At 38.0% G+C, this 16,489-nt stretch overlaps 1 protein-coding gene across 2 annotated transcripts in view; it reads right to left on the bottom strand.

Annotated features, from left to right (window-relative positions):
* Window positions 1-16,489, bottom strand: part of DOCK4 (dedicator of cytokinesis 4) — a 468,861-nt gene that overhangs the window by 75,829 nt on the left and 376,543 nt on the right. For both annotated transcript variants that reach the window (XM_065939085.1, XM_065939086.1), the window contains exons 28-30: window positions 7,491-7,566; window positions 5,264-5,364; window positions 4,477-4,535 (exon numbers count right to left, since the gene is read on the bottom strand). In XM_065939085.1, coding sequence (XP_065795157.1) covers window positions 4,477-4,535; window positions 5,264-5,364; window positions 7,491-7,566 — 236 coding nt within the window. The remainder of the gene's footprint in view (window positions 1-4,476; window positions 4,536-5,263; window positions 5,365-7,490; window positions 7,567-16,489) is intronic.

Below are 16,489 nucleotides of genomic sequence, written 5' to 3'. Positions count from 1 at the left end.
GAGGACTCTTGAGGGTCCCTTGGACAGCAAGCAGATTAGTCCTAAAGGAAATCAACCCTGAATATTCATTGGAATATTCACTGAAGCTGAAGCTCCAATACTCTGGCCACTTGATGAGAAGAGCTGACTCATTGAAAAAGACCATGATGCTGGGCAAAATTGATGGCAGGAACAGAAGTGAGTGACAGAGGATGAGATAGCTGGATGGCATCACCGACTCAATGGACATGAGTTTGAGCAGACTCCAGGAGAATGTGAAAGATAGGGAAGTCTGGTGTGCTGCAGTCCATGGAGTCTCGAAGAGTTGGACATGACTTAGGCACTGAACAACAGCAGCAGCTTCCCTTCCTATCTGGTAGCCACTAATCCATCCTCTATATGCTTACTTTTGTCTCCCTTTGTTCATTTATTTACTTTAATATTCTTCATGAGTGAAGTCATATGATAACTGTCATTGCCTGATTTGTTTTACTTAGCATAACACCCTCTCAGTTTCGGTTTCAGTGAAAGTCGCTTAGTCGTGTCCGACTCTTTGTTGACCCCATGGACTATACAGTCCATGGGATTTTCCAGGCTAGACTACTGGAGTGGGTAGCCATTTTCTTCTCCAGGGGTTCTTCCCAACCCAGAGATCGAACCCAGGTCTTCTGCATCGCAGGCGGATTCTTCACCATCTGAACCATCAGGGACACCCATAATACCCTCTAGGTTATCACAAATGACAATATTTCACCTTTCCTATGAAAGAGTAATATTCCATTCTTTGTATATACAATCTCTTGACCCATTCTTCTGTTAATGGAGAGTTAGGTTGTTTCCATATCTTGGCTATAACAAATAATGCTGCAATGAATACAGGAGTACATATATATGTACAAATTAATTTTTTGGTATTCTTTGGATATCCAGAAGCGGAATTGCTGGGTCACGTGGTAGATCTAATCTTAATTTTTTGAGGACTCTTCATACTTTTTTCCATAGTGGCTGCACCAATTTACCAAATTTATCAATGTAAATTGGTGCAGCCACTACAGAAAATTACCACCAACAGTATATGACGGTTCCTCCTCTTTCACATCCTGTTCAGCACTATTACTTATTATCTTTTTGATAAAAACCATTCTAATGGGCATGAGATGATATCTCATTTGGCTTTGATTGACATTTCCCTAATAATTAGTGATGTTAAACATCTTTTCATGTGCCTACTGGTCATCTGCACGTCTCCTTTGAAAATATGTCTATTCAGATTCTCTGCCCATTTTTTAATCAGTTGTTGTTGTGGTTGAGTTGTATGAGTGCTAAGTTGCTCAGTCGTTTCTAACTCTTTGTGACCCATGGGCTGTAGCCTGCCAGGCTCCTCTGTCCGTGGGATTCTCCAGGAAGAATACTACAGTGGGGTAGGCATCCCCTTCTCTAGGGTATCTTCCCGATGCAGGGATCAAACCTGTGTCTCCTGCATTGGCAGGGCAGATTCTTTACCACTGGGATTCTTGACCACCTGGGATGCCCCATATATTTGGATAATAACCTCTTATTGGATATATGATTTGCAAATATCTTCTCCCATTCAGTAGGTGGTCTGTTGTTTTGTTGATTGTTTCCTTTGCTGTGCAGACATTTCTAAGTTTTATTTAATCCCATTGGTTTATATTTGCTTTTGTTTCCCTTGCCTAAGTAGACATACTTAGGAAGATATTGCTAAGATTGATGTCAAAGACTGTACTGTCTATGTTTTCTTTTTAGAGTTTTATAGTTTCAGGTCTTATATTCAAGTCTTTAATCCATTTAAAATTTTTGTGTATGGTATAAAATAAAAACCTTTAATTATCTGAATAAATTCTCCTTTAGCAAGCAAAATACTCAATATTATACATTTAGGTAATCCAAATTATAACTAATATATATTGATATTCTTAAGTAACATGCTGACTTAAGCCCTTTGAGGGGTGTTAAAATAGTACCATGAACACTTAATTTTTCTTAACATTTTGTAAAAATATATTTTGGAAAAGAGGTTTTACATTTCTAGTCTCCAATTCCAGTTGTTGTATGGCAGCAATGACCTTTAAAATTCACCTCATGTTTTGGAAGGCTATGACCACAACTCTAGGGAAATAATGCAGAAACCAAGGAATGAAGTGAAAATGTACACACACCTGTGATGCTGGGGATTTGCACTTGATTATAATGAGCCTTTTATAACAGGGTGCTAGAGCTAGACTTTAGGGTTGGAAAAACAAAGAAAGGCCAGAGTGCTGTCTACAGCAGTGCTTTTCAATTTTTAGCCAAGTGCCTAAGAATCACCTGGAGAACTTGGGAAAACTTGAGACTGTTGTGCCTCCTCTCAGAGGTTCTCAGAGAGACTCTGTTTCAGTGGTCTTGAGAGAAGCCAAAGAATTTGCATTTCTTACCAGCTTCCAGGCGATGCTGTTTACTGAGTGCTGTTGTTGTTGTTCAGTCCCTAAGTTGTGTCCAAGTCTTTGAGATCCCATGGACTGTAGCCCACCAGGCTCCCCTGCCCATGAGATTCTCCAGGCAAGAATACTGGAGTGGATTGCCATTTCCTTCCTGCAGGTATCTTCCCAACCCAGGGATTGAACCCACATTTCCTCTTTGGCAGGGGGGATTCTTTATCACTGAGCCTCCTGGGAGCACTGTTCTAAAGAGCACTGACATCATAGTATGTTATGGGGACCAGCATGCTTTAGAGATGTTTTACATTCTTTAGGTTTCTGAGGAAAACAAAACCCAGAGAGGTAGACATATTTTTGTTAAAGACAAAATAGAGGAGAAAAGTTTATGAAGCAAACAATGACATCTTTAATGCAACAAAAGGTGCCAGTTTTATTTAGCAGACCATGGGCCTAAGGGCACAGGTATGCTGGCTTAGAGAAAGATTTATGTGGAAATAACCACACATGACTGTGCTAAGATTGATCTAGAAGATGTTAGCCTGCCATTTTCTCACATTCTGTTAACTCAAGTGAACTGTCCAGGTCTTATCATTCGAGCTCTGACAAGAGCCTAAGCCACAACCACACTTCAATGTAACCTTCTTTGGAAAACACTTTGCTAAATTAATGCCAAAAGCAATAGGGACATTCCAAGGGTCTTGATCTGTTTTTGAAAAACAAAGCACAAAGAATCAATGAAACATGAAGACTGAGAGGTGTTCTTCAAATAAGACAAATTGAGGTTATTTTTCAGTTGAATCTAAACATATGTCATGGGCTTCTCTGGCTGGTTTTAGACGGTTGGAGGTTGCTTTCAAGTGGTAACTTCCTTTTTTTCCCCCCTGAAATTATCAGTGAGCATCAAACCCTGGGCTCAATTATATATAACAAGGTTTCTTCAAATTGCCCTGTATGTATTCTACATTTGAGGGGTATCTTGGTCAAATATCACTTCTGTAACATGAATTGAAGTAAAATGATAAGGGTTGTATTTCTAGTTACAGAAAACAAATTCTGCCCTTTTCAAGTGTGCTTGGATAAGTCCAAGAGAAAATATAGTTTCAGGTCATTATATATCCAGTTCAAATAGGTTCATCACTTTAATAAATCACAAGGAAGAATTACAATAGTAAATGAATGCTATGAACTTAGGGCTTCCTGGAAGGCTCAGCGATAAAGAATCTGCCTGCAATGCAGGGGATGTGGGTTCAATCCCTAGGTGGGGAAGATCCCCTGGAGGAGGAAATGGCAACCCACTCCAGTATTCCTGCCTGAAAAATCTCAGGGACAGAGGGGCCTGGTGGGCTACAGTCCAAAGGGTCAAAAAGAATGGGATACAACTGAGCAACTAAGCAGAGCAGAGCTATAAACACGCATAATTAACATGTCAAATTAAGTAAGTTATGACTTTCTATAAAGAAACCCAATGACAATGAGATTTTAAAACAACGTTTCTTCTAAATATTATTCTTTTTTATGCAACCAGATCTGTGTCATCAATTTGCTGGATAATATGCTCTATCTGCTGTGGCAGATTAACAAAACTGGATCTAATCGTTTCTTAGCAACTACAGATGCTTTAAAATCCTTTGGCTATAGTCTTTATGATATAGGCCATTGGTTTCAAAATTTTAAGAGTACAGATGCTCAAGTCAATGTTTCATGAACCTTATTCTAAATTCGTCATGATTCACAGCCTCAATTCATTCTGAGTTGCTATAATTCCAAATTCTGAAAGGTTAGCTCATTGCAGGTCTTACTGGAATAATGCTAGATTATAAAATTTGTCATTCAGTGAAACACACAAAAGAAAGGTGATTTTTCAGATAGATACCAATTTAAAGAATCAGTTGTAGCCTTATTCAACGCCAAAGTGTCCCTTAGTCTCTTTAGACTTCTTTATTGATTTAGACACTTGGTTTCAAATACTGTCAATGGTAAACTGTCCATCTTCATTTGTTTCCTTACAAGGACAGTGATAAGCTACAAAATGGGGGTGGCTTCTTTTTTCATTACTTACCTAGATTTTGCCACATGCTGAAAATTTCACAACCCATTGTTACCCGCATGTCACCATATCTGAAATAGAACAGAAATCAAACCTGATACAAAGACTCCAGAAAAAAGAAGCTATCTGTGTCTTTTTAGGACACAATCTATCTTTTTGAATTAAAAGACAACATGTTCTTAATTAAAAATGTTTAATGTACACATCTTTTACTGAGGTATAACTGACATAATATCATATTGCCTTTAGGTACACAACATAACAATTTGAATATTTGTATATATTGCAAAATTGCCACCACAGTAAGTCCAGTTAATATCCGTCACCATAACTAGTTACAATGTTTTTTCTTTCCATGAAAACTTTCAAGATGCACTCTCTTAGCTACTTTCAAATATGCAATGCAGTATTATTAACTAGAATCACCAATGTTGTATGTACATTACATCCCCATGACATTCATTTTAAAACTGGAAATTTGTACAATGTATTAATACATGTCTTGATGCCTCTAATTCAAATTCACATATTAACCCTTGAGTGAAACATATTTGTCTCAGAATTTTTGGCTCCTATAGTATTTTTGAATCCTGAAAGACTGAGGACAAAAATTTCTAAATAAGTTCAAAATAGTGGAATCCCCAGAAAAGTCGCTTGCTGTCCTCTTGGTCATTGCCTCTCCACTTTGATTTCTAGTTATGGAGATCAGATTTATGAATCACTCCAAGTAAAATACTTTTTAAAGGGCACAACATTTGATTTGCCTCACATTCTTACCCAATTATACACGGGTACTTACTTTTCTAATACCTTTTTCTTTTTGGAAGGTGTAAACATCTCTAACTGCAGACACAACTGGTTTATAAAAATGACCGCAAGGTAAAAGTAGGAATCCCAGATCTAAAATGAGAATGACATATTTAAATACTATGGGGTTACAAAAATATTTACAGGTGAAGTGACAAAATATCTTGGATTTGCTTCAAAAGTGGTAAGTGGATGGGGGGAGAGTTGCAATAAGATGGGCCATGAGTTGATAGTAGCTGTACCTGGGTATGGGTACACGAGGGATTCATCATACTATTCTCTTTACTTTTATATATCCGTGAAATTTCCTATAACAAAGAAGCAAACTAACTAAATAGATACTATTTTTATATTGCTGTATCCCAAGTTTCATGGGCTCTCTGGTATATGCTAAATGGTAGATACTTCATTTCTCTCATAACATGTCTGTGTGTCTCCAAGAAGGCTGAGGCATAAGCTGGATAACTTTATTTCGATGTGATTTCATTTTGGAACCCCTTTAAATGTAGGACTCAAAAAAAAAAAAAAAAAAGAAAGATACATACACTATTTTGGATATGCTAATTGATTTAAATTCAGAGAGTACATAAAAATTCCCCACCTAGACAAACCTTCTAAGTTCTCTTACACCAAAAACGCATTAGAAAGAGATCAAAACAAAATTTCCAGAAATAAATGTAACCAAAAACATGGAGGACATAGGGAAAGAAATGACTTTTCTATTGACACCATGTAAAATTAAAGATTAATATGAAACATTAAAAAGAATATATTTTATACATAAAGAGTGCTCACAAATAAAAAAGAATATAAAACTCTAAGCAAAATAATGAACAAAAGAACAGATACCTCACAAAACATGAATCTTAGTCAATAATTAGTCAATAGCTAATAGCTAGTTAATAATTAATAACCAATGAATAATTAAAAACATAACTAGTGAGAAATGTGGGCTTCCTCTTGGCTCAGACAGTAAAGAATCTGCCTGCAACACAGGAGACCCGGGTTTGATCCCTGGGTTGGGAAGATCCCCTGGAGAAGGAAATGGCAACCCACTCCAGTATCCTTGCCTGGAAAATCCCATGGACGGAGGAACCTGGCAGGCTACAGTCCATGGGGTTGCAAAGAGTCAGACATGACTGAGCGACTTCACTTCACCTCAGTGAGAAATGTAAATAAAGCAAAAAATTGTTCCGCTTATCAAAGTGCCCCCCAAAATGGACTCCTCTAGTGCTGGTGTACACCCAGGCAATCAAATAGAATTATTACAACCTTTACCTCAACATTTTCATTTATAAATATTCATCCAAAGAAACAATTACGAATATAAGTCAAATTTTATTTTGTAAGAAATATATAAAGAGAGTAATTTACGAGAATAAAACAGTAGAAACAAACTGAATATTAAAAAGTAATGTGGTGATTATGAAATTTTGATATTTTGATTATTATAAAGTATAAAGACATCTATTATGCAACCAATAAAATTCCATTGGTTTCTATTATACTTTTTGTATTTTCTAGTTCTCTGATAAGGAAATTTTATTGAATGTTTCATATAAAATATGTTACTTTTAAAAGAATGGGAAATTAAGATGTCAAAAACATAAAACACCACTAAGAAGGGAAACCAGGATAGGTACTGCCCATCTTTATTTATCATTTTTCATTCTCTATTTAAAAAATGGTATACTGAGAATTCCTAGAGACCCAGGCATATCATATTACATTACAAACTTACAGAGAGATCTGCCCTAAAGAATCTTACTAATTTTTCATTTTTTTTCCTTTCACTAGCTCATTCTAAATTATAAGAAGATAGAGATCTAAAGGAACTAAACAATTTACTTTGTAAATATATTCTTTATATAAACCCTATTTTAAAATATGTTTTAAAACATTATGCTCTAAGTTCTTTTTGTCATGCAGAGGATCAAAAAGAAAAAGAATTAAAATTTACAGTAACAGTAAAGAACATTCTTTCCTCTTAAGCACTATGATTTTGACCATAGTTATAGACCTAACTTATTCACAAATAGAATGAGGAACTCTTAACATTATTCATAATTGAAATTAATAAGCTCCAAGATTAATTTGAGGTAGCCAGAATAATTTTATTTTCCTATTACTAAGAGAAAGAAAATTCATGAGGCAATTTCTTGAGGGATAATGTAAAACCTTTTAGCCCAAGCAAGATAGTTATCTAAATGGATACTGACCTTATAATCAAAGTTTTCATTTAAGAAGTTCTTCCGAAGTGCATCTGACAGGTACAGAACTGTTGTAATAATGACGCTAGTGATAAAAAAGAATACATTTTAAGTTAAAAGCTTCACATTAGTGAAAACCATTTATTAGGCAAGAATAAAGTAATTAAGACAAAAGAAAACCTCTTCAGTAAGCCTGTGGAACAATATTAGATAATTCATATTTGAAATAAAAAAGAGGACACCTAGAAAAAAAAAGTAAAAGAATCTGCCACTGAAATGATATGCAGAAAAATCTATAAATTCATATGACTCAGAATTATATTGTCTTGATGTTTTACAATTTTAAAATTTCTAAACAAAGCAAAAATTTTTAAACAAATTTACAACAGTCTATATTTTATTAACATAGAAGAAAGTATAAAAACTTATATAATACAGCAAGAGAGAGAGAGCCCACAGATGAAATGGGCAGACTAAAGCAATAGATTATATTGAGTATTTATTTGACTGTCTTCTCCCTGCTCTTCCCTATTTAAGGTGTTAGCGGGCATGTGAGAGCTATGGGAGTCAGATTCCCTCTCCATGGTGACAACACTGCCACTAAAGAAACCATTACAGACTGTGAAATTGTCTATATCCCAGTACTAAGCTGTGTGAAACTGACAGTGTTACAGCAGTTTAGAGAATGGGGCATCTCTGGGCTGGAGAATTAGGGAAAGCCTGTCAGAGCGGCCATATATAGTCATCTGTATCTTGCTAGGGAGATTATAAAAGGAAGATTTAGTAAGCATCCTTGGTTAACTCTTGAGTTAAGCAATTTGTTAAAAATCTGCTCCTTTTAACAGCTACAAGAGCATATGTTCAAAATTGAATGCAATTCCAATTGGCTCATTTAATGTCAGATAACAGCACTTATTGAAACAAGATAGGTCACTCCCCAAACCACCAGAAACCAAGCACCAATTTATAAATGATTGATCTTTAAAATCTCTCTGGCCTTTCCTAAGATGCATGCATAAGGAAGTGCTTGTGATGTGATGAGGCCCTAGTTCTCATTGCAGGATTTGTAAATGAGGGACGTAGTTGTATGACTCTAGGTAAAATAACATGAAACAAAACAAAACACCTCATCAACCTCACACCTTGGTTATCCTACTGGTAAAATAGAGATTAAAAGAATATTTACTCATTAGAAGAATATTTATAGTTTTTGGAGAACATAAATGTTCACTGATAAAACCCAATATGGTAACTGGTTAAGTTTCTAAAGCAGTATATTTAAATCTTACTATATAAAACTAAAGCTTAATTATCAGAAAATGGAACGCTATCAGACAAGGAAAGGGCTCTCTGTCCAGCACCTATTGCATTGTTGGGCTTCTAAGTTTAAAGAAGAAAAATTTGTATCCTTAACAAATGTTTTCCTTCAATAGTCAATGAAGAAATATACACAGAACCATGATACCTGAGTTTCACATCAAAACCACCTTCTGGCCCGCAACTCTAACTTGAACTGTTGTTCAGAAACAGTAACCTCTAGTGTTAGTAAAACATGATGTATCTGAGATTTGGATTATTGGGCCCAATGCTGTGGAAAGGAGCCAACAAACTCAACCTTCCAAGTGAGATGATTCCTTGGCAAAGACTACTCATTTGTAATTTATATGCTGGATCCCAAACACATGAACAAAATCCATGGCTCCTTGAACAGCGCTTGCTGGTAAACAACAAGGACTCTCTCTGGCTTTATGAAGGACCTGTGAGCCTCAAGCTGACTGCTTACTGGAATCACTGGGGAGCTTTAAAAAACACAGATGTCTGGATCACACCCCAAAGATTTAATAATTGGACTGGGGTGCAATGTGAATCTCAGGATCAGTAAAGCTCCCAGGTGATTCCTTTGTACACCCAGAGTTGAAAACCATAGCTCTAGAAAACATTTTTAAAAGTTAGACAAACTTCCACGGATGCCTGGTGATCACTTAAGATGTAGATCATGATTCAGCAGGCTTGGGATAGGGCCAAAAGTTCTGCATTTCTTACAAGCGCCAGGAAATGTTCACGCTGTTGATTCACAATCCAACTTTTGAAGAGCAAGGTTCTGGAGAGGTTCAGAAACACATTCCAAACAACACTGCTTCACACTCTCCTGCCTTCAAGAATGTTAGGCCAGTGACTACTGTGTTTCTTTAACAGGACATGCATCCTTGCTCGACACTGAACATCTCACCCTCATACCAAGGGTGCTTTATCATCAGGCATAAGAAGTACAGGGCGCAGGCCTTTTCAGGGGCTTTGGAAAGTACTGCGTGTGTCTGTTAGTTGTTCAGTCATGTCCGACTCTGTGCGACCCCATGGGTTGAAGCCTGCCAGACTTCTCTGTCCATGAGGTTTTCCAGGTAAGAATACTAGAGTGGGTTGTCATTTCCTTCTCCAGGGGATATTCCCGACCCAGGGATCAAACCTGGGTCTCTTACATTGCAGGAAGATTCTTTACCATCTCAGTCACCAGGGAAGCCTGGCAATTTATTCCATAGGCCAAGACTTTAAAAAACAAAACGTAAAAACTGCTTTTCATTTTGGCATGCGGCAGGTGGTATGATGAGGGATAAGACCTTCAAAAATATGACTTCCCAGGGCTAAAAAGATCTTAAAATGACTATTTCTATTGCTTTTCATTTATGCTTATAATCCTCAGCCCAAGAGGCAGCTCCCAGAGCTTTTTATGTCTCAGCACTAAGACAGTTTCCTGGCATACAGGCCCTCAATCAGCTAAAAAGGCATATATATATTATGGCTCCTTCACTGTGGTGGAAACCTGTAGTGTTTAAGGATTTTTCTCTACTTGTTCTAATTTACCCAAAACCATGTGGCTCCTTTGGTTTTATTCTTTTACTCATGACTCAGTTTCTGAATATGTGGACTTTTCAAATCTCAGGGCTCCAATTCAATAGCCAAGAAAGGTTTGCAATCTGTTATTACAAATGGTCAAAATACTGATGTCTGCCATAGGAATGCAAGCATAAAGATCACTTTTGACAACCCTAATCTATGGCACAGCATGATAAATGTATACATAAAGGGGAAACTAGCACACAGGAAATCAAAACTCTTTCTTCAAATTTTCCAGCTGCCACTTCATTTCTGGCATTTGGAAAGTATTTTTATGCAATGCCATCCCCCCTAGAGAAACCTCATACTATAAACTGTCCTTTTGAAAACTACTCTAACCTGATAATCTGCTCAAGCAAAAGCCCATCTCCATAAATAAACTGAACATTTTGGATTCCAATACCCAGTTTTTGGATAAATTGGCCATCAACAAGGTTAATGTTAGTGCACTGAAAAACTAAGGTGATCTAAACTTGGAGGATGACAAATTCCCTATAAGCTGGAGGGTTAAGAGGGCAGATCAAAACCCTGGACAGCCATCAGGGAAACTGACCTAAGCTAGTGGTCCTCAAATGTCATTACATGAGTAGCACCTGAAAGATACATAAGGCTTTAGGGCCTCACCAGAGGCTATGGCTTGGTGAGATCACGCCAGGGCTCAGCCACATAATTCTGATGCATGTGATCATTCATTTTGAGGTCTGGTGTTAGAGATGGAAAAGAAGATAGATGAGGGTTGGAACTTGGTGAGCAATGACATTTGGGAAATTTGTCTATGGTAAACACTGCATCACCAAGGGCCTAGTCCAGTAAGTGTTTGCTGAATGACTGTAGTTTCAAACAGGTATTTAAATCTATGGTTTGTGATAATTATTTGCTGTGCTAGATATTTCTAAAATGTAAGCCTTGTAGAACTTTTTATACTTTTCTATAGCTACTTTTTTTTAAATAAACTTTTTTTTAAGAACAGTTTTAGGCTTATAGGATTATTGCAAAGATAACACAGAGTTCCTGTATACGTCATACCCAGTTTCCCTTATATTAACATCTATTGTTGGTATGGCACATTTATCACTGTGAAGTAACCAATACTGTTTCTATAGATATTTTGAAGAAGAGACTGAGATTAAGACAAGCAAAGCTGATGGAGAAAGTCACTCTAAATGGAGGTCACAGAATAAGCCAAAACAGGAAGGCAGGAAAAGAAGTGATTCTGCTTTTAGTCAAGGAGGTATGCAGTGCAGGTGAGGTCAAAAGAATCAACAAGGATTGAAAGGGAAGGATTTTTAGAAATTCCATGACCTTCTCCTCTGGGCAGTGTTGGTACAAAATCACTCATGTGGCAACAGCCTCAGTTTTTGTTTGTTTGGCCTACTAGACTTAAATCCTAATATATTCTTGCCTTTCCTCATATATTCATTCTACCAACTCCTCACACTTCACCAGGAGATACAGGCAATTCTTTTTTATATATTTACTATAACTCTGGAAGTATGGCACATTTCTCTTAGTAATATACAGTTTTTGGTAAAAATCACTATCTTTCCCATGCCCCCGCCCCCCGGCCCCCGCCACAGTAAAGTATTTAAAGATAATAGCCCTAATAGAAAAACCCCACCATCAACAAAAAACAATAGTAATTATTTTTCAATGGATCTTCAACAGATGATGGACTTCCCTGATGGCTCAGATGATAAAGAATCTGCATGCAAGCCAGGAGACCCTGGCTCAATCCCTGGGTTGGAAGAACATTTGGAGAAGGGAATGGTTACCTTCTCCAGTATTCCTGCCTGGAAAATTCCATGGACAGAGGAGCCTGGCAGACCTCAGGCTTCCCTGGTGGCTCAGATGGTAAAGAATTTGCCTGCAATGCAGGAGATATGGTTCAATCCCCAGGTGGGGAAGATCCCCTGGAAAAGGGACTGGTAACCCACTTCAGTATTCTTGCTTGGAAAATTCCATGGACAGAGGAGCCTAAAGGGCTGCAGTCCACGGGGTTGAAAAGAGTCGGACATGACTGAGCAACTAACACTTTCAATTTTTCACTTTCAACAGATCATCTACTCTAACATAAAACTTTTCATAGTCAGTATCACATACTTTGTCTTCTTTCCTGTTACAATGGATCAATGCTCCTAGCTAAAGTATCAACGCTCCTAGCTAAAGCCAAGCTTCCTGGTGGGTACTTTATCAGTGCTACCCTAAGTGTGGTGAGCTTCCTTCATTGAGAAAGTCTCACCACAAAAAACAATGTCAATGGAACTAAACTGTATGCTTACGCAGCTGACCCAGTTTCCAGTGCAAGTTGACAGTGGACAGCGCTACCTTCAGGAAAGGTGTTCTCAGACAGGCACAATGAGAAATCCTGTACTTGATCTCACCCCTACTGGCTTACCCAAGGACACTGTTTCTTCACTTAGGCCTGTTTTCTTTAGCACTATCAATATTTCTTTTTCCTGTGCCCTTCCTATCTGTAAACCAACATGTATAATATTCCATATTCAGAAATGAATCTTAGCGTTCATATCTCCTTCCAGATATAGCCACATTTCTCTGCTCCTTCTTATAGCAAAATCTTCTAAAGAGCTGATAATTATTGCTTTCATTTTTTCAATTCCCATCTGCTCTCGAATTCACTCTGATAAGACTTTCATCTCTACCGCTCCACTGAAACAGTACTTGTCAAGGTCACCAGTATTTGCATCCCACTGCCAAAACCCAGGAATAATTGTCAATCTTCATCCTCCAACCTCCCAGAAGCTCTTTACCTCCTTCCTTTATGAAATACTTTCCTCATGTGGTTGGTATTATGCCCTTCTGGTTCTCATCTTACATCACAGGCTACTCCTTTTCCATCTCTGTTGCCAGTGGCTTCCAAACATCTTGACCTTGGAAGGTTGGCATGTTCCAGGGCCCAGTCTTAAGTAGATTTCTCTTTTCAATCTGTACTTTCTTCTAGAGTTCTCTCGTTCAGTTTGATGACTTCAAATACTACCCAATGCCGAGGACCTCAAACGTATTAGCATGTCGCTAGTCTTAACTTATCCGAGCTCCATACAAGCATGTCCAGCCTCTTCTCTTACATCTCCACTTGGGTATCTAACAGCATCTTAAATTTCTGCTCAATAAAGGATCCCTCACCTCTCCCATTCCTCTCTCAGTATCTTCCATTTAAGTGAATGTTACCACCATTTATCCTTCTGTTGAGGCCACAATTCTAAGAGCCATCTTCAAACTTTTTTCTCTCCCACCCACATCCAGCCATCTGCAAGTCTTGTCATCTCTGTCTTCAAACAGGGGCTCTGTACCAACCCAGGAGGGTGGGGAGGGGAGGGAGATAGGAGGGAATTTAAAAAGGGAGGGGATATATGTATAACTATGGCTGATTCATGTTGAGGTTTGACAGAGAATAACAAAACTCTGTAAAGCAATTATCCTTCAATAAAAAAATTAATAAATTAAAAAAATCGATCTTCCTACTACCATCATTGCAATCCACCTGTTCAAGTCATCATCTCTCTTACCCAGACTGCTGTATTAAGCTCCTAACTGGTCCTTCCTGGTTTCTCTCTTGTCTCTTTACCCCCTAGTATCTGGACCTTGTCTTCTTCCAACCTCATTGTTATTGGTTCCTTCGCACCTCACACTTCCTCCACACAGTCTTCCAGATCCTTGAATGTGCCATCTTCACTCTGACCACAGGGCCTGTGTGTATGCTATTCCTGCTGATAAGAAGTCTTCCTTTGCTGTCTGCCTATTAACTCCTGCTACAGATTAACTCCTGCTCAAGTTTCACTCCTTCATAAAACTCCTCCTATTCCAGTCTAGAACAAAGTTCCTTTCATAGCTCCCCTCAGAACCATGCTTTTTAATGATGACATTTATTTTACAGATTAGGCACTAGAAAATATTTACTGAATGAAAGAGTCAGTGAAAGAATGGATGACCTTCCCTAAGAATCTCTGATTCCATAAATTACTTATGTGCGATATATATCTCATTTGAACATAAACTGGTGAAGGTAATAATCAGCTAAACAATTCAGTGTTTGGTGGGAAAACACACACACACACACACACACACACACACACACACAAGTAAATGCTTGAAGCCAACATGCAGAGAAGATAAACAAAATAAGGGTCTGAAATTTTAACTGCAGGACCAGGGAATTTTTACTTTCCTCAGTAAGCAAATCTTGAAAATATGTATAAAGCTGTGACTTTATTTTTGTACTGTATTTTGCAATGTGTATGGAAGAGGGTGGAGAGAAGTCTGTCTCAAAGTGTCCTGTATTTTTGGTACTCAATTTTCATCTTCCTTATGTTCCTTATTTCTCAGATTGAGCAGTTGTCCTCATGTGAAACATCTACTAAGAACTTACAGTGGCCAGACACAATTAAGCTTTGCAGGCAAGCAGAAGTCAGCTTTCTTATCCTTGGAAAATTTAGCCTGAACACACAATGTGAGACATCCAGGTAGAAAAAAACAAAAGACCATACTAACAGCCAGGTTTTTATAGTCATAGCTTTTGGTAGGACTTCACATAATGCAGAGAAGCTACAGGATTTGGGACAGCACAGTTTAAAGACAGCATTTAACTGACTTGAAAACACTGGAAGAAAGGACCAACATATAAAAGAACACATTCTTTGTGAGATGAGCTATTCAATTGAGTTCAAGCCTAGACAACGGTGTCTTCTGGGCCAGTTACCATCAATTTGACATGTATCAAGCATACAAGTGGGTAGTAAAAGTGGAAGTTTAGGTGCAAATGCCTCTTTGAGGGGCACTTCTCAAATATTTCTCTAGTGACATGGAAGAAAAGGTGGTCAACTGCAGGGACCTAGATCTAGCTTCTGAAACTTGCTTCTATATAATTTAACAAAGTAAAACCTTTTAATTTCTGGTGTGGGCTCTTTAACATATTTAAAATATCTTTCAGAGATTTATTTCTCTATCAATACTATTGATGTTTATATTTTTTAACAGATTAGACACAAATAGCTGAAGGTTTATTTCTGAACTATCAGTTCAGTCGCTCAGTCATGTCTGACTCTTTGCGAGCCCATGGACTGCAGCACACCAGGCCCCCCTGTCCATCACCAACTCCCAGAGTTTACTCAAACTCATGTCCATTGAGTCGGTGATGCCATCCAACCATCTAATCCTCTGTCATCTCCTTCTCCTCCCGCCTCTAATCTTTCCCAGCATCAGGATCTTTTCAAATGAGTCAGTTCTTTGTATCAGGTGGCCAAAGTATTGGAGTTTCAGTGTCAGCATCAGTCCTTTCAATGAATATTCAGGACTGATTTCCTTTAGGATGGACTGGTTGGATCTCTTTGCAGTCCAAGGGATTCTCAAGAGTCTTCTCCAACACCACAGTTCAAAAGCATCAGTTCTTAGTGCTCACCTTTATAGTCCAACTCTCATATCCATACATGACTGCTGGAAAAACCATGATCACACAAGAAAGATCCCACATGCTTTCAAGGTTTGAATGGGAAATGACTATGACAGTTAAATGAGGAGAGGACAGGAAACCGAACAGCCGAAATCAGGAGGTCTATTCCAACTTGGCAGGTGGTTCACAGGCTGTGGAGTCCTGTCTATGAATTAGGTTGGATATACCACAGCCAGACATCACCAGGGGAAAAGCAGTGCCAGATTCCTATCAGCACTGACTTGGGTGTCAATGGAATGATGGTACTGCATTCCGCAAAGTCTTACGACCTTTTTCTTAGGTTTGCTATGGGACTAATCTTTGATTTAAACACATTACACAGAGCTCATCTCTAACAGAACCATGCTCCTATTTAGCTAACATTAGGGATGGAAATCTTGAACACTGTAAGTTTACTCAAAAACAGAATCTGACTTCTAAGTCTGCTCCCCACTCACATGACCATAAAGTCTTCCCAAGTGTAGTAGAGATTTTTAGGTGGTGGCAGAGTGAGATGGCATTTCCTATCATAAGCCACATGATTGTCATGGTTTTCAGAAGCTAAACCACCACCTTTGTACAAAAGGAACAAACTGTTAAATTCACTTTCAGTTTGAATGTCTGCCACTGGAAATTCTAATTCAAGTTAAAATATCCCTCTGCACACAGATGC

The sequence above is a fragment of the Muntiacus reevesi genome, chromosome 6, assembly GCF_963930625.1.
Source record: "Muntiacus reevesi chromosome 6, mMunRee1.1, whole genome shotgun sequence".
Taxonomy (NCBI): Eukaryota; Metazoa; Chordata; class Mammalia; order Artiodactyla; family Cervidae; genus Muntiacus; species Muntiacus reevesi.
The sequence above is the reverse complement of the archived record's forward strand: the minus strand, read 5'-3'. Positions and strand labels throughout refer to the sequence as shown.